We start from the raw sequence: 25,057 nt of genomic DNA, 5'->3' as shown, positions 1-25,057 counted from the left end.
AAATTTGATAGTAGGTCCTCCAAAACTACATTTTTTATACTATTTATTTATGAAATATATCAAGGTATACTAAGTTTAGTCGCAAGTTTGTAACGCTTAAAAATATTGATGCTACGAACAAAATTTTTGTATAGGTGTTCATAAAATCACCTAAATAGTCCATTTTCGGTTGTCTGTTCGTCTGTCTGTCGACACGATAACTCAAAAACGAAAAAAGATATCAAGCTGAAATTTTTATAGCGTGCTCAGGACATAAAATCAATTGGATCTTGGGTCCATAGAACCCATCTTGTAAACCGTTACAGATATAACAAAAGTTAAAATGTAAAAAATATTTCTTATAAGGCAATAAACAACTTTTGTTTGAAACATTTTTTCGTAAACATCACTGTTTATCCGTGAGAGCGCAAATTAGACGCAAATTGTATAGTATGTATTATATGGGAATATCAGTTATGTGTGTGTGATGTCTATGTATGTTTGGCTATCTAAGAGTGGCTATCTTTCTTTACTTACATGACGTAAAATGCATGGTATTTCAACAATAAACTCAGTCAATTGTTTGTTTTTACCCTTTCTCACATATTTTTAAATAATTTTAACTCTATTTTAAGTAAAAATATCCTAGATTACAAATTAAAAACTCATATCACTCACGATGACATCTCCTGGTGATTGAAATTTTAAGCCTTGGGACAATGTTACAGTTATCGCTTAATTAATATAGAATTTTACAAAATCATCTAAATTTTTCAAGTTGACTTTAAGTTAAATCCGTTTAAATCAATCCTACTATCAATATAAAAATTACAAATGAAATTATTCATATCATGATAATTAATTATATGTTTTATTTTCTAGGTTGGAATTCTTGGAACTACAAATTTAGAAAAACGATTACGTGCCATTGATAAAACGTTGGAGCATGTAATCGCTCGAATGAGTGCAGTCGATAACAATTCATCGTACTGTAATAATGAAACAAGAGATATGAATTTTTCATGTGCAAATACGGAAAATAATTTACAACATCGTTTAGAAAATACAGCATCACAACAAGCTCAGCCGATTAATCTGTGATTGCATATCAAATTTTGTTGGGGTTCTTGATAAAATTCTATCGAAGACTCTTTTTCTATCTATGAATTGTAAATCACATTATAATTATCAGTTTTAAAGATTTTTTTTATTAATCTTTGGCACTAAAAATAAATCGCTCAACAATTCGGATACCATCTGCTTAATATAGCAGTAATATCTTGTAGCCTAGGAGTTAGGAGTTAGCTGTCTGTAACAACGCACATAACTTTGTGTATATTTAAACCTAAAGCATAAATTTATGAATTTTCATTCGACAAGACATTCCGGCAAATTCATTGTATTAGATTATTGATTGCCTAAACCTTATTTTTTTTAAATAAATGGTACAATTTTGAAAAAAACTTCCTTTATTGAACATGCAAAATTTGAATTAGAAGAAATTTGTCAATATTTTAGACAGACTAGCTCTGACGTTATTAGTTGAGTAAAAACTAGGTAGGAAAATCATCCACTCTAAAAAATTTGTGCTAAAATCGGTTAATTATGATCAAAAACCATATATTGGCATAGACTAGCAATACCAATGCAAAATTTCATAAATTTTACCTTAATCACGTCTTATAGCATGCGCTTAATTTACATCTTGGATTAGGCATCCCCACGATTAAGACAGAGTACATGTGTTAAGCAATGCGTATAAGAAAGAGGTGTTATAGATGCTATATGTTTCTCACAAGTGTTGTAGCTTCGGTTCCTTTTAAGCTGTACGATGGTTCTACTGCTTCTGTGTATGCTGTGTATCGAAGCTCAACGCGTATCGAAGCTACATTCAACTCATAGCAAGAATACATGCCTATAACACCTCTTTCTTTTATGCATTGCTTAATGTATACATACGTACTCTCTCATATTCGTGGAAGATGTACTATGCCATGATGTAAATTAAACAACCAGTATACGTTCACCATAATAATGATTTTAGTATGTAAGTTGCTGTGATACTGTAACCGAATAACACTTAAAAATCTACAACTCCTTTATTTAAATAATGGAGGAGCGGGAGACATAATACAATCTAATATGAACCTTCTCTTAGACTTAGAGACTAGAAACATAATTTTCAAAAAAATGTGGAAAGTCTTCTTTTAAAAAAAAGTTATCTATAGATATAAAACTAAAATTATTATATCAAACTGATGTTATTATGATTTTTCGGTATTAGATACAAATTTTTTCTTAATAATTTTTTTAAAGTTTAACTTCTTGTTTAAAGAAAGTTCGATTCATACGAACTCTTAGTAGTGGTATTGCTGAGCTGTGTATATATTGTCTTTGGTCATGACCATAAAAGATTACTATAAATAAAACTATTCCAAATATAAGTCGTCACTAAAAAAATGCAATAACATGGTTTTTTTGTATTTTTTATTTATTTTTAAGTTTATATTAAGAAGATCAAATGAAATATATCAAATAAAAAGGAAAAAAGGTAGAAATGAGAAAATTTTTTTAATTAGTTGAACCATGATCCTTGGACCAAAATTTAAAATGATTCCTTTTTCATTTGATGTATTCAGCTTATAAATTTTTTTTCCTCTTGTGATAATTTTCTTCCACAAAAATGAATAGATTATATTGATATTTATTATTATTTTCCTTCTATTTTTATATTATATTTTTATTTTAGTAAGTATTGTTTTTCATATTTAATTAATTATTATCTCTTTATCTATATTATAATGAATAGTATTTAAAACATGATTATTTTTCATAAGAGTAAAAAGTAGTATTTCTAAATTTAAAATATTTGTATTTTTATATTTCTGAAAAAAAAAAAAAAAAAATTAAAATTAAAAAATTAACAAACAAAAAAAATAAAATAAAAAACTAGTAAAAAAATGTATATACTAAAAAAATATTTTTTTAAAAATAAAGACAAAATTTTATCCGTAAAAAAAATATTTTCAAATTACTTTTTCACTAAATTTTAAAATAACATAATACTAAAATTATGGATACAAATTTTGTTTAATTTTTTTTATACATATATCTGTAATAATTCAATACATACATAAGGTATACATTTGTGATAAAATTCGAATTAAACGTTTCATACTTTATATGTAAATATTGAATTTACAATATTATTGTAATATTTAATTTTAATAAATCATTTAAACATATTAAAATTTGTTTATTAATATAATAATAATTACCTAAGCATCATTATTTCTTATACGAAGAAAAAATCACTCACAAAAAATAAATTTCATATATTTATAGAAAATCTATGAAAACCCCTCTGATGTCCAACTATTTAGTGTTCCGATCAGAGGCGGATTAATTAGCCCCCTCCCGCGTACTAAAAATCCATCAATAAAGACCATTTATTAGTTCTTTATTCCTTAGGACCTATATATAAAACAAAAAAATAATTCAATCAAATCAGTTAAAGCGCACCTTTCGTTTTTTTTTTTTTTTTGAAGGCTCTGAATTTTTGATAATCTATAAAACATACCGATCGGTGATTTTCCTGGTACATTCACAGGCCCGAAAATGCAGAACATATAGAGGACATGCATTTTTCTTTATCATTTCAAAATTAAAACTTATACCATATTCAACAAGTGGAAACAATCAATTGACTGAGTTAACTGTTGAAATACCATGTATGGACAGTGTTTATTACACAATCGTGCAGTCCGCCACCAAATTAGCAACGAGTAACATACATAATAACAGTAATTACGATTAGCTAATTCATACTGATGATGACTACTTGGTAGTCTAAATACGTATTTATAAAATACAAAAAACTGATCTAGAAAATTGGGGCAAAAATCGAAATTTATTTCGAAATACCCTGGAGCTCTCATTTATTATCTTCGATAATATTTACAACAATTTGTAGTTTTAGTATAAGTATGGAATGGTAACCATAGCTTTGAAGGAATAGAAATTTTAAGATTAATTTTTAATCCCCAAACCAAAAAGAGGGGTGTTATAAGTTTGGCCGATATGTGGGGGATTTTTAAAATTTTTTAAACTCACTTGAAAAGTTTTTTTTTCATATTTTTAGGTTTCTTATAATTAGGCATATAAACTCAATCTTCAATATAGTTAAAGAAAGGAAAAACCCCTTGTATATAATAATAGCATACATATTGATATTACTGAATACTGTGACCCCATATTTATAAATAATTGTTGAACCCAAAAAATTGAATTAAATTATTTTTTTCAAAACAGTATATTAGTATCCTATATTTAGGATAACGTTTATTTAATTATCATCTTTACTAATGAAGTAAGTACTCTAATTAAATATTTTTAGAAAAAAATTTTTTGAAGCTGTTGATATCGGGTTATAACTATGCAATAAGCAATGAGATATAAATTATAAATAAAGAAAAATATGAAAAACTTCCAATTTAAAACTTTAAGGTACATAGTGATTATTCTAATGCCCCGTTTCAAATAACTCTGGGTCTCGTTATTAACAGAAGGTTTCTAATTATAAAAATTAAATTTTGGTATAAAATGTATCTTTTAATAAACTTCTTGACAAAATAACTTTAAGTGAAGAGACTCACTGCACGGGCAGAAAATGGAAGTTGATTTTTGAAAATCTTAGAAGTACGCAAAATACGAACATTTAAAATTCCTAATAAAACAAAGGAGAAGATATAGTGCTCGATATCACCATAGAGATGCATATAAAATACATATAAAACTTTGTTTTGCTAAAAAGAGATGAGCAACAATCTTTGAATGCTTATAATTTCTTCGTTTTTTAATCAATTTTGATTTCACCTTCAAATTTTGTCATGATATCAAGCCTAGTTTTACATTTTTTATGGCAAACTCGACATGAGGCAACTACCTATTAATATGTATTTTTGTATATATTATATTATGCTATCATTACGGTTAATTGTTCCCAATTTCAGGAATAATAAATATGGCCATTTAAAATGCCTACAAAAATGCGATACAAATTAAACATTTGGTGGAAACGATGGACTATTAAACTGAAAGTGAGAGCGATAATAAACAAATATGATTTTTAGTAATTAAAAAAATAAAAGTAATTATGTTGTTATTGGAATATGAAAAAATATTACAAAATAATTTTTAAATGCAAATTTAATATAAAAAAGCGTGAGATGCTCGATATCCGTATAACTATGTAAGTAAATAGAGCATTTTTCATAATTTTTTTACATTACATTTAAAAACTATTTTGTACTTTTAGTTGAATTAAAATAAAAAGCCGTATTTTTTTTTGTCAACTTTAATTTATATAACATACATAATGCAACAAAAAGTTATGTGGATGATACTCAACACCAACGCTCTTTTTTTTGCATACTCAACATCATCCAGCGCCTGCACTAAATTTTAGTTATTTAACATTAAAAATGATCAAGAGTCACACAGACACATTACATAAATAAATATTATTGTTTTTTTACATAAAGTACCTAATCGAATTATTATTTACAAAAATACTCCAAACTAAAAATCAACCATTTCCACTTTAAAAAAAAAATATCTCAAATAAATACAAATTCTAAGCATCTGGTAATTTTATTTATAACGGGCAATGTGGAATATAAAATCAGATAATAATTTTATATTTTCGCATCAATAATAAACAGTTTTAATTTATATTATTTAATTTATGTATATATAATAAATTAGATCAGTTAATAATAAATTAGTTTCAATCATATAAATTAAAACACTATTTTTGATCGTGTTCGCATCTGCGCCTATGTTATGATTTTAAGGCGTTCCATATAACGTAATGTATGTACCACCTAATATCAATATTTTTTTATTTGTAGTATCTTTTAGAAAACGAATCATCCATGAATTGAATACAGAATATAAACTGGGAATGTTTTGTATACAACAATAGAATTTGGGAATAAACCGATATCATGAAAAAAGATGTACGTATACAGCAAGAAACGTTTCAAATTTATGGTACATCTCCAGCACCTAGTCGAGACTATCATGGATTAAGTATAACACATGAGCTTGTAAGTTTGTATAACTATATAAATGTATAAACCATATGTGTAAATATTAAGTAAAATTTTCACGGGCTTGGGTGATAAAATGGGCGAGAAAATACCAGCTACGTTGTTTGAAAATACGTGTTGATTTAAAATTATTTGCATTAGATATAAAATTTATTGTGCTTTTTTATGAGGTCGATATTATTTCTTATATGGGTGAATTTAGGGCATGTAAAATAATGTAGGGCCTGATGAAAACATCAAAAATAATTAAACGCCCCAAAACAAAATATGATTTCAGAAAAGCAATGAAAAATTTGAAGCTACATACATAAATATGAATTATTTTAAAATTAATTATCTAGCTCAGGGCTTCTTAAACTTTTGTAATTCACGACCCCATTTATGATTGCCAGTTTCTTGACGACCCCATACAAATATAAAAGAAAAATAAATTAATATTTTTTGATGATTTATTTATTAGGTAACAATATACATATACATATGAAAATATATAAGTTTAGAATTCGTTTTGAAACATACAAAAATCTAAAATTAAAAATTGCACAAAAAATTATAAAATTCAAGTAGTTGCATGGTAAGTATTAAATTAAAGTTAAAAATTTAATGAGATGGATGTGCCTGTTTTTTATCGCATAACAAATCAAATCTTGGTGGAATGTTTGAAACTGCTGGACGTAAAACCTCTTCAACATTTTTTATCGCTGAACGATATTGGGATTTAATATGTGTTAAAGCTGTTTCTTCAGCATTAATACCTAGAAATTTTGTTGATAATTATTTCTCGGGATTATTTCGGCTTTTAGAGATTGACAAAAATAAATTTATATTTTTTATTAATTCCAATAACATTTCATAATTCATAGTAAATGTTATTCAAGTTATTATAATACTCTTAATAGAAATGCAGGTACAAACAATCTTTCCGAACTAGAAGATTTTATGATATATTTATCTACGATAATTGTTATTTTATCTTTATAACAATAATTTTACAAGTAAAAAATAATATAAATATTTTCTGTTAAATTGTATTCTTACCTCTCGCGACCCCAGAATTTTGCTACGCGACCCCAAATGGGGTCGCGACCCATAGTTTAAGAAGCCCTGATCTAGCTAATTTTATGATAATTTATTTTTTTAAATGCTACTCAATGTTACAAAAAGAAAACTATCTATTCCTTTTGACCTAAAAATAGACTAATAGCGTTGGAAATATTATGAATTGGCACGATCATATCATATATCAAATCAATCAACTAAAAAAAATACGGTAAAATTCAGTTTAGCGACTTGAAAATGCTCCTATAAATTCAAGAAATATGTTATATGTTTTTATCCGACGAAAAATCCAAGGAAGAGTTCTATTTTTAGTCAGTTTTTTTGTGTATACTTCCCGAGTGTTTCTATTTATATTTGAATAAAAATTCAACGACTAGAGAGGGCGAAGGGATGAACATTTTTTTAATTACTTGGGTCGGTAAAACGTACGAAAGGTGGATTATTAAAAAAGCGCCCTTGGAGTATTTACTTTTAGCGGTGGTATAATTTTAAAAAAACATGTAAAAAGTAATTAAAAAGTATAAAATGAGATTTATTTGTAAAATAATAATACCTACCTTAACAGTATTCACAAAAAACAAACATTTAAAGTATTGATAAATGGTAAGTAATCAGGTGGTCTAAATTGGAACTACTGAAAAAGCGATCCACTTCCTGTTTAATAGTACAAATTTTTATCGCCAGTTGGCGGGATTTATCTGATTTGAATTCGATTTTTTTTTTATTGGCCTTAAAAAATTGTAAGTACTAAATTCGGGTCTTCTTCTGATTTTAATTAGTTCGTATTACTATCGCCAGTTCGCGAGTTGCAACTCCCAGTGTTTTAAAGCCGGCTACAGCCGTATTATGGAGCCAGCGTATTAACCATTCAATTTTTCTGAATTTTAGGTAACTTTAAACTCATGGCATATTGCGCATGGGCCTTATGTGTTTCCAAAAGTTAAAAGATGCAGTATCGAGGATTATCCATTTGACAAACTTTTACAAACGGATATAATCAATGTCTTTGGAGATCATTTACATTTTTATATAATGGATTTAGCAACTGGGCAATACACATTAACTACAATTCCAAATAAGTTAATGTTGAAAATTTTGCGTATGTTGTCGTACCATGACATTTTAAGGCTGTCAGAGACATCAAAAATGTTTTGGGAGGTAAAAATAATTATTCGATTGGATTCATTCAAAATAAGCAGCATTCTTAAGTGAAAGCAGCAACGTAGAGAAGAGTAAAAAACAGAAACGCATCTAAGACAAAATTTTGGAGAGGTTCCCAGACTTAAATTAGTATATTTTTGAGAAAGTCGTGGACATAAATTACTTATAATCCTTAATTTTAATTTTAATTCATGACAATCTTGTTTCTCTATCTTAGACCTGAGTGGATAACTATATTTCACAAATTTATTTATTCAGAAAATTTTGGATTATGGTGGCCTATGTACTAAATTGATACGTTTGACACTGAAAAACTTAGTTTTCCTCTCTTTGTCTATTTTTGGCCAAAGTTAAAAGTTTTAGTCCAGTAAGTACGTGGCTTAAACTTCGAAATTCTTCGTGTTTATTTTGATCAGTCACTATAAATGAATCCGCCAAAATTTATTTATAAATCAAAGATGTGAAAGTTCATTCAATATAATTCTAATGTAGTAATTTTTTAGCTTTGTAATACAAACACTGTATGGAAGTTAATATTTAATAAACGTAGAAATTTCCCAATGAGTCGTGAAGATTTTCGTCAAGGTGAAACTGTTGGTTGGAAATCTGTATTACGTTCGAAACTACAAAATCGTGTCATTCAATCACTGAAACAATCGATGAGGGGAACGTTTGTACGACCATTTGCTATAACAACAGAATATACGAAACCAACACTGAATTACAATTTTAAACCCCAAGTAAAAAAATCGATTAATTCATCAGTAACAACTCCAACCCTAAAAATGGTTACAAATCGTAATTTAAAACCAAGAGTTAATGAAAAATCTGCAATTAAAGCACCACTGAACAAAACAAAATCGTTGAGCAATGTAAAATCAAAAAGAATTCTACGTACTGAAATCTCTAATAACACGATAAATCAACGAAAATCAATAATGGATAAATCAAATATGGATATAAAAAATCAATTAAAAATACCAAAGGTTTTGAATTTCAGTAAATCGACTAGTAAATTAATTGATCAAGATAAATTATATTCAAGTACACTGATATCGAAAAGTGCCATGTTACTAAAGAAGACTGAAACTAAACAGAAGTCCGATTCTCAAAAAACTAAGCAAACAATTTCGAAATTTACCAAATAGTTTTGTATTTTGTAAACTGTAATTCTTTGAATATATTGTTGTTTCATGTTTATAATAATGTTTTATGCATTGTGTAAAAATTGATATAATTGGGTCTGTTTTGTACCACCGAGAATGTAGGAAAAAAATATAGAGGCTATGCTTCTGATCACTATTTTAAATCTGAGTTCAGAAAGAACTGTGGGGTTAGTTACAATTCCTACTAAACTTTGGTTTTTACCTAAAGGAAATATATTTGTTATTAAACCACTCCAAATCTCCATATAGTTGATTAACAGTACATAACCAAATTTTCATAATCCCATATTTCATTTCATTTTTAATGTAATTTAAACTGACTTCGTTATAATGTAATTAAAACCGGAACTGTAATTATTCCGAAAACCAGGCGAATTTTTTTTTAAAAAAGAGATAAGGACCACTATTTACGGTTTAATTTACTTTTTTGCTAACATCAAATTTTGCGATAAACTTTGTATTTTTAGATGGTAATACCAATAAAATGAGCTATGTCTCGCAAAACTCCGCATAGGATGGGAGGGCAGCCCGACGGAAAGTATTTTGAGCAAATAAGTAAACAAAATGAGATTTTCAGTAGTTAGAACTCAGCACCAAAGAGAATTAAGAATAATGAGGGTTCAGTTTTTTGTGTGGTGGCTGAAACACAGATTAATTACAAATATAATCAAAGAAAGTTAGTTGCTGAAAAAAGTTTTTCACTTTCCTACGTTGCGTCATAATTTTTATAATGATATAATGTATAATGACGTTATGTAGTTTTAAAAAGTTCGTCACTTTCCTACGTGACGTCGTAACTGTTATAATGATATAATGTAATGACGTCACGTAATGACCATAATATATTTGTTATAGTTTCATTTCATATATAAGTCGTTGACAAATAACGAATTTGAAATTTGGTGAAAACTAGTTCAATTGGTGCGAGTCTATTATACTCAAATAATAATTATTCAAGTGTTATGGAATTTGCATCATCTTTAATGTGAAACCGCTGGGATTTAACCACTAGGTAGTTTAGTTGAAGAGTTAAATAACTTTTAAAAATGCTCTGTGTATGCTAAGCTAATAATTTTTTGAGAGGCTCAAGTCACTTGATTTAATAATTAAAAGATTTTTAAATCTAAAACACTGTGACAACTGCTTCAATAGTCGTGCTACACTGTCAGGCCCAGGCATTCAGCATGCCTGCCGCCCCGCCAGTATCTTGTAATAGCAGCAAAAATTTTGCCAATAGAGGCCCTTTGAAGCGATGTTAGATCTTCGGAACGCTTACGATTGTACTCAGACCATATTTGCCTTATCGTTCCACAAGTACGTTACTCCCTCCATCTACGATTGGCCCTTTTTGAGATATCCTCTTTCATGTCTCTGTGTCCCAGTACCCATACCAGGTTTACATGCATTTGTTCCGCCAACTCGTTTAACGACGTACGACAGTCCCGTGCTACCTTTGAGGGTTCGATAGTAAATTGTAGTAAATTTTATTTCCTACAACCCTTATTATAAAAATTAAAAGTTTTTTAGTATTAGTTGAGAAATTCGTAAAATAAAAAACGATATTAAAGGAGTTCTAAATTATTAACATCAGATCAAAAAACACCCAAGGAATTTTTTCCATCCTCTATCTTCCATTTTTCTGCTGTAGTGCTGTTCATTATTTAGGACATCCTGTATATCATTTTCCAGTGCTCTCAGAATTTCTAATGTACGGTCGATCTAAACCGTTCAAATTATAAGTTCATTAACGCAAAATGCAAGAAAAATTTAAATTTTGTATAAGAAAAATGTTTTAATGTATTTGAGCAAGGTTGTTTTTCCAATTAATAAATTATGAATTCTAATTAATAGGTAATTAAAATTTTTTTGGAGAATTCGTGATTAAATTCAAATATTATAAATAAGTATAATACTTACAACCAATTTCCAATACTAATTATTCAATACTATTATCATTTATCATTTTACAAAAGAATAATTTAAATTATGTGCACCAATACTGGGAGATATGTGGCTCTAATAAAAAAAATATTATTCGACGCACGCGTGTATCGGATGACAGATCGGAGGATCGAACCATAAAATATATTAAAAAATAAATTTAATATTTTTAATAAATAAACTTATGAAATTACTCGAATTAACATTAGTTTTATATTAATTACAATCTACAATTGTGTGCGAATATAATTAATGTGATAAAAAGTTCAAGTAATGAATTCAATAAGTTTAAAAAAATTGTTGCAATAAATGGCTACGCGATATTAAAATTTTTCTGTAATAAACATACAGAATTTTGTGATTGTTCATTGATAATGAAATTTTTGGGCAATATTTAACAAAACATAATTTCTACAGTTTTTAATATAATTTTGGGTTTGTAATACGATTTTATGATGATATTTAACATAGTATTTAGTTGTAAGAAATTACAATTTTTCCAAATTCGTGAATATGTGTCAATTTATTGTGATTATTTTTATGTGTTGGAAACATAAATTGAAACTATTTCTATAATGTCTACTAGTAGTTTCATGAAACGTTCTTGCCGCCGTTCTAAGTAAGTATTTTGAAAGGAAAATGTTGACATTGATCTATAGACTTCAATAATTGTAAGGTTAGAATGATACACTTCGCCCTTTAAATAATCCCAATTTTGTAAATTAGTAGGCTGTTTAAAAACAATTTTAGAAATTGATTAAGATTAAGGCCTGAATTTGGCAAATATTTTTGTTTCTCGGGGATATTAAGTTAGGTTAATTTTTGTAAATATCCACTTGTACAACCTTGTAAAGCTTACTTCCTTATTGCATTGTTTCAATAAAACCATGTTATATGTTTATAATTATATAAAAATATATTATTAATTATTTGCATTGATTTAAAAAATTTTTATTGGTATTTTTTATATTAAACTAATATTAATACAAAAATTTAATCTCTCCTATATACAGCAACGAGCGCAAAAATTAAAAATTGAAATTTTGTAACTCGTAAGAAAAATTTTATGTTTGATAATTGATAAGAAAATAAAACCATTTTGAAAAGTTACATAAGTAGTATTATGTAACCATGATTTATAAATATAACAGTTAATTATATGTGCATAATTACAATTTTTTTTTTGAATATTTTTTAAATAATGTTATGGAAGAAGTATGAATAACTTCTAGAATATAAATCCCAATGGCATTGTCAAAAAATTTTACAATTCAAATTATATTATTTTTCAAGTAAAAATGTATAATATGAGCTTAATGCTGAATTGCATCATTTATCGATGTAAAAAAGAGTGCAGGATGCGCTTATTTTTTTAAGTGTGTGCAAAAAAGTAAGGAAAGAAAAATTTATTAGAATACCTTATTTTATCACGATGTAAGTTCTTTTATATTTTGATAAATAGAAGCATAACTTAAACGTACCTTTGTTACTGTCTTTATAAACAAATATACATCTTATTAAAATGAAATCGATTAGAAGTGATTGCAATTTTTGGTTAAATATTATTCTATGAACATTATTTTTCGTTAAGATGGTACAGAATATTCAACGGGTTAGATTTAAACTTACAGGATAATCACACTCTAGTCAATTTTAAATTATGCACAATGTTTGAGAGCTACTTAAGATGTAGATTAAAAAGTCAACTTGAGAAAATAGAGGAGAATGCTTCCATTACTGGCATTGTTAAAAATAGAGTATACGAGTTTCAACGCCTCCTGTGGTTGAGTTCAATCATTAACGCTATTTATCTCCATAATTTTGATAAAAAAAACTTTGTTAGCAGAGCGTAGTTTCAATCTACGGACCTCTGGATTGTGAGTCTAGTCCATAACATGTACTCTGATTCTGCTGTAGATACAGTAGTATTTACAGGACATACATTACCAGATGGCATTTGTGTTCTGTATACGGGACCTTATCTTCTATCTTATATTCTTTGCATATGAGTTTTTATGAGCAAATTTCAAAACAATAATACTTAACAACAAAGTTTTTAGTTCGGTCTCAAACAGAGGTTAAAAAAATTTAAGTACTTCGCGTAAAATTCAATTAAAAAGTTTCATAAAAAATCAACCAAATTTTCGTGTCTACAAGTATGAGTAATAAGGCCTCAAAAGGATAAAAATCCAATTCATTCAACAATTAGATGATTATTTTTTAGATGATAAATGATTTTTGGCGATATCAATTACTCATACAATCGTTGAATTAACCCGATGTTTGTGATTTTTCGGAAATTTTTTCGTTTTCTATGACATTTGTTTTCTTGATTAATATTGACACCAAAAAGGATTGAGTGAATAGTTTCTGAAATGTCGCTCAAAATCGTATACGAAGGGCGATATCATGAAGCAATTTCAAACATCTCGATAACTTTTCGTTCAATCGCAAAAGAAACCAATTTTTTTTTTAAGTAAAAAAGTCCAATGACAGTAGATTGAGTAGATAACGAAACAAACTAAAAAGTAAGAAAACATGGACAGTATCAAATTATTAATTACTCAAAAAAATCTCATAAAAAGTTCATATTTTTAAGTTTACACCATCAGGTTTTCTGTGTAAATTTCATATTAGGAAGTATTATCATGTGTCCTAAGCTATATGATCTCTGTAGGCTGTATACAACCCAAAGTAAATTTTTTTGGAAAAATTTACGATGTTGTGGTGCACGGATACGCACTTTTTAATCTGACGGCATGTATGTATGCCTTTGCTTCATTTGTTTCATCATCACTTCTAAACTACTTATCATAATTTGACAAAATATATATTGTTGGAAGCGTCTTGATCGTACGTTGGTTATAGACTATATGACGTCACATTAAATTGAATATAGCGCCATCTAGAGGACAAAGTCATGCACTAAAAAAATTTAATTTACTAATACCATGTTGAGTATCCATTAAAAGAGCTTACTTTCAAAAATGTATATATTGTTATATGTATTGTGAAATTTTATATCCTCACAATAATTTAAATAAAATAAAGCTTAAAACTAAAACCCCGACGACTGCAAAATCAAGCTCTAAAATGTTTATGACACAAGTAAAATCGTCATTATAGTCGGAAGACCGCACCGTTCTCTGGAAAACTTTTTAACTATAGAGGTCTCCGGACTGTAGTGGATTTTACTTATAATAACAATTTCAGATGATTATTTTCTTGTATCATTCATTTTGTAGGGGTTTCAGTTGTTGAACTATATTTTATTTTAATAACTTTTAAATCATCTGCCTAGCTATTGCGGAATACGCAGTATTCCAAAAACTTATAATTTAATTGTTTGTAGCAATATTTCATTCTGAAGATCATCAGATAGGAAGTATGATTTGACTGAAATTATTTCAGTATGTTAGAAATCAAATAAAATGCACTAACTGTTGTTTAAAAAGTTAAGAAATTTTCGGTAAGACAATGCACTTTTATATAACCCTCTGAAATAATATCAATGGAAAAATGGTTAGTGGTTGAAACTCTTGAAGTGAAGAACAATAACTTTAGTAAAAAGTCGAAATTTATTGTAACAATGGGTCTCGTTGTTACAAAGTGGATGTGTTTTTTATTTATTTACCTTTTAAGCCAAAAAGTAACCTGTTTTGAAATGAATGTCGCGGCTAAATGTTGTTTAGTTTTTTTTTTTTTATTATTTATTTTATTCATTCTTAACTTGCAGTGATATGGATGAAGACAACGATGATAAAGATGACACAAAACGAAAGTCTCGTAATTTGAGTGAGAAAAAACGTCGGGATCAATTCAACATGTTGGTCAATGAGCTGAGCTCTATGGTGTCGACAGGTAGTCGTAAAATGGATAAATCCACCGTACTAAAATCAACTATAGCTTTTCTTAAAAATCACAATGGTAAGTTAAAATGCTATTAAAAGTTTGAGCAGATAGTTTAAAACAAATTCATTTTTACAGAAATTGCTGTAAGATCGAGGGCTCATGAAATTCAAGAAGATTGGAAACCCGCATTTTTATCAAATGAAGAATTTACTCATTTAATATTAGAAGCATTAGATGGTTTTATGATGGTATTTTCATCATCAGGACAAATCTTTTACGCATCTGAAAGTGTCACTTCATTGCTAGGATATTTACCGGTAAGTCATATATGTCGTCTGAAAAAATTATTGTGCACCAGTAAGTGTTCAGTTTTCTAATTTTATTAATTTCAGAATGACTTGTTAAACATGACAATATATGATATGGTTTATGAAGAAGAACAAAGTACATTGTATGCAGCGTTACTAGGACCTGCAGGCCCAGATAGTCAAGTATCATTCTCGTGCCATTTAAGGCGTGGTGGACCTCCATCTGAATCACCATCTTACGAATTAATTCATTTCGTTGGCTATTTTCGTAAGTTTTCAAAAGTGATATCTAATAAAGAACTTAGAAGAAATCTTTTAGATTTCATGATATTAGATTCATTGCGGGCATGATACACCTACGCCTGAATCAATATTCTATAAATCAACCCATTTTATAATTTATACTTAATTACATTATCGAAAAAATCAAAATTTAGCATTTTTTTTCACGAAAACTAAGAATTTTAGAATCAAAAAGCGAAAGAGCCTGGAAAATTAAAAAAAAATTCATTGTGTTGAAAAATTTTGAATACTTTTTTTTGTTAGATTTTTTAATATTCTACTCTCGAAATTCGAATTAAGGAGGCGAATTTACTTAAAACCACAAAAAAATAATGTGTAAGATTCATGTTTTTTAATTATCTCGATTTATTGCAGGATCTGATATAGAAACTCCTATTGCTGATAATAATAGATTTAGTGGTTTTTCCGGAGAATTAGATTCAAGGTAATCAATTCAAGTTTGTATTGTATTTTTGTTATTAAAATCTGCATATATGTAATACATTAGTTTTTATTAAATTTAGTTTAAAGTTTGTAATGCTGAGAAATATTGATGCTAGATACCAAACATTTGTACGCAAGTTCAAAAAATCACCTACTAATTCTATGTATATTCATCCGACAGTCTATCTGTTCGTGAACACAATTACTAAAAAAAAACAGGGCTAGCGACTTGAAGTTCCATAATAGGACAATGAGTCAAGGAACTATGTGACCCACAATATCAGTCTTTAAAATTGTATTGTTATAAGAAAAATTCAATGAGAAAAAATGTTCGTTTTTTTTTCTAAAACATACTACTTTTGTTTAAACATTTTTTCATAAACTATAGATTTGCCGCAATTTCAGCTTTAAGTTTAATTGAATTAAATTCTTAATAATCAAGTATGTACTTTTACATCAAGTTTCAATACTAAATTATAAAAAGATCAAATTGATACGAAGCATATGCAGAGTATTAAAATAATTAACTATATTAGCTGTTTTTTTGACGTTGATTATTTTATTTTTCTGTTTTAATAGGCTGGTTTTTGTTGGAACTGGACGATTACAAGTACCACAATTAATTCGAGAAATGAGTGTCGTGGATTCAAGTAAAAGTGAATTTACTTCACGGCATAGTTTAGAATGGAAATTTTTATTTTTAGACCACAGAGCACCTCCAATTATTGGTTATTTACCATTTGAAGTACTTGGAACGTCTGGTTATGATTATTATCATGTAGACGATTTAGACGATGTAGTTTCTTGCCATGAATCTTGTAAGTATTTCAAGATTTACGTATTACATTACGTTAATGAAATCTTTTACTAAGTCCGATATAATTTTTTAGTGATGCAAAAAGGTGAAGGTACTTCTTGTTATTATCGGTTTCTAACAAAAGGACAACAATGGATTTGGCTTCAAACACGTTTTTACATCACATATCATCAATGGAATTCCAAACCGGAGTTCATTGTTTGTACACATCGAGTTGTTAGGTATGTAAATTTTAGAAACCAATTTATTTTAAGCTAATAAATTTGAATCAATTCTAGTTATGCGGATGTAATGAAACAAGATAGAAAAAATTCGGCTAGTTTAGGCACAGATATGTTATGTGTTTCGCCCGGTGCTACAACTGTTGGAAGTAACAATGCACCTTCGCCTTGGCCATCACAGTCACAATCATCTAAAATGAACCGATCTCATCGATCTCAAGCACCTCCGTCAGATTGTTCGTCAATGTCAGCTGATTCGCCAGCATCTAGACAAACTATTATGACTCATCATTCCTCGGTAGGTATCATCATATAAAATTAGTAAGGTTTTTCAATCTTATCTTGATTTTTTTCCGACCGATAAAAATAATTTATTTTATGGTAAATTTGTGAGCTAATTCGTGAGATATTTTTAGTCAACCAATGACTGAAAATAGTATTTAAAATTACACACTAAAAAAAATTTCTTATCGATATATATTCCTGTCTAAAAAAAACTCATTTATAAGATATTCGATTTCGATAGTGTGTTTAGGAATGTTAAGATTGTTAGTAATAGTAATTGATTGCATAGACTATCGAAATCGAATTTTTTTATAGATTGGCGATTTTTATTAATTGGGAATATATTTCAATACCGGCCACGCCAAGTAAAAAATACTTACTTCTAATTAAATTTTTGTATAAATTTTAGCAATCACACGTCACACGAAATTCAATTCGAAATCATATTCAAGTATCAAATTCAGTACCAATACATCAAACGCCACAACAAAATCATCAACAATCTGTGCAACAACAGCATAATATCCAAGCGCAACCCACCTCAACACTGCAATTTGTTGAACAACCACAATTTGTTGCAGCGATTCCAGTTCAACCAGTTTTAGCAACGTTTACAGCACCTATGGTGTCACCATTACAAATTCCAACGGTATGAGATCATTCATTTATAAAGAGAATCAATCAAGAATGCCGGATAAAATAATAATTTTTTAATATTTAAGTTGACTTTAGTTGTATTGTATCGGTACTGATTTATTTCACATATATAGTTATAAAAATAACGGATTTTAAATACATAATAATAAAACGTATTACATCATAAAACTAAAACACGTTGTTTCTACAAATCGAGCACGAAAATTAAAAGTTAATGGAGATAATATTCAGGTAGTTTAAAGAATCGATATAACTAATACTCTTTACAAATTAACAACTAATAATACCTTCTAAACTGTGTATCTTCTTACACACCACTCCGGTATGTTTTATAATTTTTGATATTTGCCATCAAGTCATTGAAGTAACATAAAATAGTCTAAACAACAGACTAAAGTATTTTCATTATTGAAAAAAGACAGCAAGATATGAAAGAATAGTACACAGATATCATGCATCTGAATGTCTTGTAACTAAGAGCATATTACAAATTTTGGTATCTTTATTTTCCTATTTAAGTTATGAGTGTTTCCTCACAATTTAATTAAAATAAATTTATAAATTGATCAATTATAATAATTTGTTATTTTTAAATTAAATCCGAAATTCTTGTTGATCCAAAACATGTAAATTATTTTGCTATTTTTGTGTTTGCAGTCTGTTTCAGCGGATAGTAGTATTGTATTGACTAATCCTACTAGTCAACAACAAGTACAAGCGCAATTGCAACGAAAACATGCTGAATTACAAGCACTTATTGGACAACAACAAGCTGAATTGAGAAGGGTGTCGGAACAATTAGTAATGGCACGATTAGGAATTTTACCCAGTAATGCCAGCCAACAACAGCCGTCAGCTACATCTGCTTTGGTAAAATAAGCTAATCATATTGCATAATAACCTTTTTTGCCCGATGTCCATCCATGTCACCAAAATTACTTGGCCTAGGAGATAAGAATTTTACATGGACTTTATTTATATCATTTGAATAAGAACCCATTAAACAGTTTAATAAGTTTTGAAATTATTTTTGTTTAAAAATGTGTGGTTAATTTTGGAGATATGTACCAGAAAGTAGATATTATATTGGTCATATTTGTATTTATTATAAACAAGTATGACTATATTAAATACTAATTAGTATGTAATATAGTAATTTTTGGCCAAAAATGGCGTAATTTTTTATTAAGACACCCTTTACTTACATCTTATAAAAACACTTTAGTTTATAGATGCCTTTCAATTTTTTACTAACAAAAAATTTGCTTGCTAGTCGTGAGACAATCTATGTACTTCATTTCTAATTATTCTGGGTTATCTGCTCCATAATTTTTCGCGTATGAATATTTTTCTGTAAATATTAAAAATTTTTATAAAGTTATACGAATTATTTTAGGTAACTGTACCCTACGTTTGTTCTGGTGGTGTAAGTAGTACAACAAATACGATACAATGTTCAAACCCCGGAATGGCAAATGTACAAATACCAGTATCAGCATTGGATTCTAGTTTAGTAGCACCACTATCGAGCGCACCAATGGATGATACTACAGCATTTTCATTAACGCAACAACAAGCTCAAATGTTGTTTGCGTCACCAAATCCAAATATATCTCAACATAATAAGTGAGTTTGAATTTTAGCTAATTGTTTTTTAATTTTAATTATTAATTGCAAATACGAATGGTGATGAATTTAACTCAAATGGTTTCTGCTTTTTTTTTTAAATGAATTGTATTGTCAGTAATATTTGTGTTATATAAATTTTGTGTGTAGTAAAGCAACATTTATCACCTTCTTAACCTCAGACATTTTTAGAAAATTCATTTATTAAATATTGTTAAATTTATTCATTATTTTGAGACTAGTCAATCAATATATGTGTAATCAAAATTGAAATAAAACAACTTTGCGCCAAATGACAAATGATATTACGTTAAACATTCAATCTGCCAACCTCTATGCTTATGTTGACGTAAGTAAATTGGAGTAGTGAATTTATTGTTTGAAAAATCAAAGAAAATATCTACAAAATTGGGGAAGAAGCTTTATTTAATTTGATTTGTTTTTTAATCATTTTTATCGATTAAAATAAAATTTATTCAATTTTTGTATAATTTAGTTTTTAATCCTTCTGTGTTTTGATTGTGAACGGTTATAATCAGTATTTGACTGGTTATAAATTTTGTGTGTAAAATAATGTATGTCATACTAGATTGTGCAAACATGTCGGCCGAAATTTAAAAAACGCTCAAATATACTAACGAAATTTTCACGCATTATTGCTATACGCCGCACTATTGGGCTTTATTAAGGTTGTTAAAAACCGCCACCACTTTCTTAACAACCTTAAGATCTCAGCGCCACAGTGGCATAATATAAACTAACGTTCTATTGTAAAGTATCTAATTCTACTATGTTGTAAAGTAAATTAAATTCTTGTGAAGTAAATTTATGGAAATATTATTTTAGAAATTAATTTTGACACCATAGAAACGAAATAACAAATATTAGAAAATATTTTAATTTATGCCAAATAATAATAATTTTTTATTTTAAATAATAAAGTTTTGATTCCTTGTAAACCACAAATATCAAACATTGGAATATATTTTTAATCGAAGCACTTGTTATTGTTGTGAAAAAAAAAAAAAAAATACAGTCGAATTGAGAACCTCCTTTTTTTTGGTTTGAAGTCGGTTAATAATGCTATTCTTACAATGTGCTCATTTTCACATAAGTGTAAAAAAAACTGCAGACATTAGTTCTTTTTTTCGTTGGACTGGCGGATTAATTATAAATAAATATTAATAATAAATTCATTGAAGTGGAACTATTTAGATCACTAACTGAAATGTTTGCATAAAAGTATTTTAACAATTACTCTGAAAGTAAAGTGTATTATAAAGTACGTTATTAAAAAAATTACACGTGCATGTGTATTCAATCTAAATTAGATAAAATGTAGAAATAGTTTAATCTTTTCTTGCTTCCGCAAGCAATTGTTCTATTTAAAAATTGCATTCTGTACACTATTAGTATCTTGTTCTATGCCGTCTACAATCTTGGTTTAACTACGTACGTTTAAAAAGAACGTCTCTTGAGAAGGCATTGTTCCGAGTAATATTTCTGCGCTCTTATTGTTTTGAGGTAATTGGTTGTATAAGCAACTAGGAGTATAAGGTCTATAATTTTACGACGGTACTTTGTTTTGGGAAACACAATTTTACGTCGCAGTGTAAACGCAAAAAAGCAAATTAAAAAAAGAAGACAATAGTCATTGTAATATTATTTGCACATAAAATGGCAATTTAACAATATTTATTTAAATGTTTTTGTGAAATTGGTTCGATTTTAGCATATAATAACGCCTACAAGTAATTAAAGATAAAATAGGACCCGATTTTAAATGGTCCACTAGTCCTATTATTGATTAAACATCCCCAATAATAGATTTGTTTTAAACAAATTAAATTGAATACATGAACACTCTCCTGCAGGAGACAATGTCTCGTAACTCTGCAGGAGTACGACATGTCCGTTTGTGATGCCATCAGAGTACTTTTCAAAAGAACTTGCATGTAGTGCATGTATGCTAGTGACTAATTCATGACAATTAATCATGAAGTACAACGTATGCAATGTCCTGCAGGAGAGAAGGTCTATTGTTAGAGGCCAAAGAGAACATTGTTAGAGACAAAAGAAAATCAAGTTTAATCCGCGTAGTAAATTAAAAGCATACATAGAACATTTCTTAATATGTAATCAAGTTTAATTGAAAGATTCGATAATTTTAACAAATCATCACAAAGTGATATTTTTGGTTTTTTGGACTGATGTTTAAAATTTATAATATGATGGTGAGACTTCGTTATGTGTCTGCTTTGCCACAGCCTCATCCTGTCACTTGACAACACTGCTATTTAGAAAAATTAACATTGGATGCAATTACAATTTTTATGTAACACAGGTTGAAAAAATAATATTTAAAAAAAAAATTTTGTTTTATCTGGTTGTAATATAAAATTACAATGATTAGAAAACGGTGAAAGTAAAAACTTAAAAATTTAAAAGCCTTTTAAATTTCTTCATGATATTACTTTCGACATCACGTAGGAAATCTTTAGATTCGATTATGTAGTTCCATTAAAATAGTTTTACAATTTGAATCAAAAAGAAAATTCACTAATTTTTATGATTATGGATTGTAGCTAATCATAAAAATAAATTTGCAATTCAAATTTTGTACTAATAGCTGTAAATTGCTTTATTACTAACAATTTAAAAAATATTTTTGTGAATTATTTATGTAAAATAATGGTTTCGTTTAGAAAACTTGAAACAGTTGAAAAATTGAACTTCCGAGCTAATCTCATTTACGACATGTAACGATATAATTTTAGAATAAAAAAAATTGTTATTGGTTCTTATTCGCATGTTTACACTCTTTAAAATTTTCAAAACGAGACTGATTATGAAAAAATTAATTTGTGTTTGATATGTTTAAGGTGGTTCGGTAGGTAAACCGTTACAAAAATAATAATTATTTTTTAAACGAGAAGTATAGAAGCCAGAAGAATGAAAGTGAAACCTCGCAACAAATGATATTTTAATTTTAAAGAAAAATATTGTTACTGCTATGTTTTTATTTAGTATTGGATTGATTGATTCGGCTGCTTCAGGAATTGATATATTTGATTTTTATATACCTAGTGTTGTTTGATTTAAGTTAAAAATTTTTATTATTAAAGAATTTAATTTATTTTGATGAATCGAATTCAGTGAAAGCATGGCTTCTGCAAAAAATTATATTTAAAATTTAATTTCTTGAAGTTTTCTTTTAATTTTTACATTTTATTTTTTATAGGAGAATAGTGGCCTTATTATTGTTTTCTGGCAAAAAATTTTGCTTGAACAAAATGTTAAACAATTTCTGAACCTTGAAAAACGCTTACAAAAAGGATATCTCAAAAAAAAAAGGGAGTTGGGAGTTTTTGATATAAAATAATACGACATCCGAACTTTTCAGATAAAACATCTATGATTTCACGCGAGATGCGACTAGTTGGGCTATCCTGTTGAATACAAATGTCTTCCCCATCAAATTGTTGATTTCGTGCCAAATTTAATCTTTCATGCACTTGTAAAGCTAGTTGAAAGTATGATCTCGACAGTTGCCCTTCTCTCAAAAAGTTTTAACCACATTTTAAATTCATTTTGGGAATCTAATGGTGTCTCGTAAATCAAGTGAAGATTTATATCTCCTTATATATGAAAATTTTGTTCGAAATATAAACATCAAATTCCTGCAAACTTGCATTTGATGATTTAAGCACTTGTACAATTTTACTGTGCATAGTACAAGATGTAAATTATTCGATTTTTATTTTTCTCCTTCGATAAATTCTTACCTAGTTAAGTATCATCAATCTAACACTATTTTTTCATTCATTCTTAATTTAATATAACATTCTATCAAATATTCGTATCAAACCACCTTAAATACTTTCTCATATTCTTAATAGTCTTTTTTAAACATTTTTATTTAATTTGAAGAAAAAATGAAAACAGAACAGTAAAAAGAAAACGTTGAGATGGCCAAGCAGATTGACCAAGATGTTTGAACACATCTGATATATTTACTGTATTTTTACATTATAAATTAGATTTGTTTAAAAAAATTATTGATGATTGATTTTCAACGTGATTTTTTACGCTGTGTACTGCCAAAGAAAAATATTTTCATCAAAAATGATTTAAAAATTTTTATAATTAAAAAATAGAGCATAATATTAAATTCTTAAAAAAAACACTTCAGTATATTTTATTATTAAATTTTATAAATAATTGATTTCAGTTGTAAATATTTTTATATCTCGTAAGTGGTTTTTTTTATTTATAGATTTAATAAAAGATTATATTTATTAATTTAAACATAAAGTTACCATTAATACAATTTTATAAATAATTATATCAACAAATATTTTAAATATGAGATACTTTTTGAAAATGAAGAAACGATTGTATATTTTAAATAATATAAATTGATGGTTACATTTATTTTCAAATTGGAAATCAACATCTTTGAAATTAATTTTAAAATGATAAACTAGCAGTGTAAATTGTTGTTAGTTGTAATTCTTAAAAAGTTGTATTAGGATAAATATTACTAGCTTTTATAACTATTTAAACCACTATTAGAGTCATTATGAACGAATATGATATTGTGGAATATCCAATTATTTCGAATATCACACACTTCAAAATTGCCTATTTACACGTAAATGCTGAGGTTGTTGCCGTGAAAGTTAGATTAAATATAAACACAGAATGCTTCTTTTTTTTTACAACTTATCATGTAATAAAAAAACGCGATTTGGTTGATTTATCACTTTATTGACATTCTTGTTCTTTATATTTTTTTCATGACAGCTTTATGAACGAACTTTCACGTGGAAAAAGATATTGGTTTACAAATTAAATTAAAAAACTTTCTACATCAATAAAATATTTTTACGCGCAAAAACTAAAATAAATGAAAATGGCAATAAATTGTTTTAGTTAAAATCTACAACTAAAATCCTTTTTATAAAATACTATGAAAATATCAAGAAAAATTGGTATGTATAAAAAATTGAGATAAGCTTTCATCTATATGTCGTATTCAACTACCTTATTTAGCTGTGAAGTTGACAGTCTGTTAACCTTGTTACTAAACGACGCCGTTTAATTAGAAATCTGAGTGATATTCAGCTGAAGTGTCCAATAAAAT

At 27.7% G+C, this 25,057-nt stretch overlaps 3 protein-coding genes across 8 annotated transcripts in view; all 3 read left to right on the top strand.

Annotated features, from left to right (window-relative positions):
• The window catches only part of LOC123295553 (LON peptidase N-terminal domain and RING finger protein 3), a 66,892-nt gene extending 64,446 nt beyond the window's left edge, over positions 1–2,446 (top strand). The window contains exon 8 of the mRNA XM_044876942.1: positions 862–2,446. Within this exon, the coding sequence (XP_044732877.1) occupies positions 862–1,080 (219 nt within the window). The 3' untranslated portion in view covers positions 1,081–2,446. The remainder of the gene's footprint in view (positions 1–861) is intronic.
• A 3,078-nt stretch (positions 2,447–5,524) lies between these two features.
• LOC123294592 lies at positions 5,525–9,565 on the top strand. 2 transcript variants are annotated; one of them, XM_044875674.1, is made up of 4 exons: positions 5,525–5,625; positions 5,892–6,089; positions 8,040–8,309; positions 8,816–9,565. In XM_044875674.1, exons 2-4 carry the CDS (start codon positions 5,988–5,990, stop codon positions 9,458–9,460), a joined length of 1,017 nt encoding a protein of 338 aa, XP_044731609.1. In that variant the 5' UTR covers positions 5,525–5,625; positions 5,892–5,987; the 3' UTR covers positions 9,461–9,565. The 2 variants fall into 2 exon arrangements, with proteins under 2 accessions (XP_044731609.1, XP_044731608.1); XM_044875673.1 differs by lacking the exon at positions 5,525–5,625 and having other exon boundaries at positions 5,831–6,089.
• Positions 9,566–11,825: 2,260 nt separating this feature from the next.
• On the top strand, positions 11,826–24,050 carry LOC123294591 (circadian locomoter output cycles protein kaput). 5 transcript variants are annotated; one of them, XM_044875671.1, is made up of 12 exons: positions 11,826–11,854; positions 15,156–15,346; positions 15,407–15,588; positions 15,664–15,847; positions 16,237–16,306; positions 16,885–17,123; positions 17,196–17,343; positions 17,401–17,641; positions 18,038–18,277; positions 18,943–19,155; positions 19,682–19,911; positions 23,842–24,050. In XM_044875671.1, the coding sequence occupies exons 2-12, from the start codon at positions 15,160–15,162 to the stop codon at positions 23,876–23,878; spliced, it is 1,971 nt and encodes a 656-aa protein (XP_044731606.1). In that variant the 5' UTR covers positions 11,826–11,854; positions 15,156–15,159; the 3' UTR covers positions 23,879–24,050. The 5 variants fall into 5 exon arrangements, with proteins under 5 accessions (XP_044731606.1, XP_044731602.1, XP_044731604.1 ...); XM_044875667.1 differs by lacking the exon at positions 11,826–11,854 and adding an exon at positions 11,891–12,038 and having other exon boundaries at positions 23,842–24,049; XM_044875669.1 differs by lacking the exon at positions 11,826–11,854 and adding an exon at positions 11,891–12,038 and having other exon boundaries at positions 19,682–19,915; positions 23,842–23,890.
• The last annotated feature ends 1,007 nt before the right edge of the window (positions 24,051–25,057 follow it).

This window comes from Chrysoperla carnea, chromosome 3 (assembly GCF_905475395.1).
Source record: "Chrysoperla carnea chromosome 3, inChrCarn1.1, whole genome shotgun sequence".
Taxonomy (NCBI): domain Eukaryota; kingdom Metazoa; phylum Arthropoda; class Insecta; order Neuroptera; family Chrysopidae; genus Chrysoperla; species Chrysoperla carnea.
Note: the sequence above shows the minus strand (reverse complement) of the source record. Positions and strands in the feature narration are given on the sequence as shown.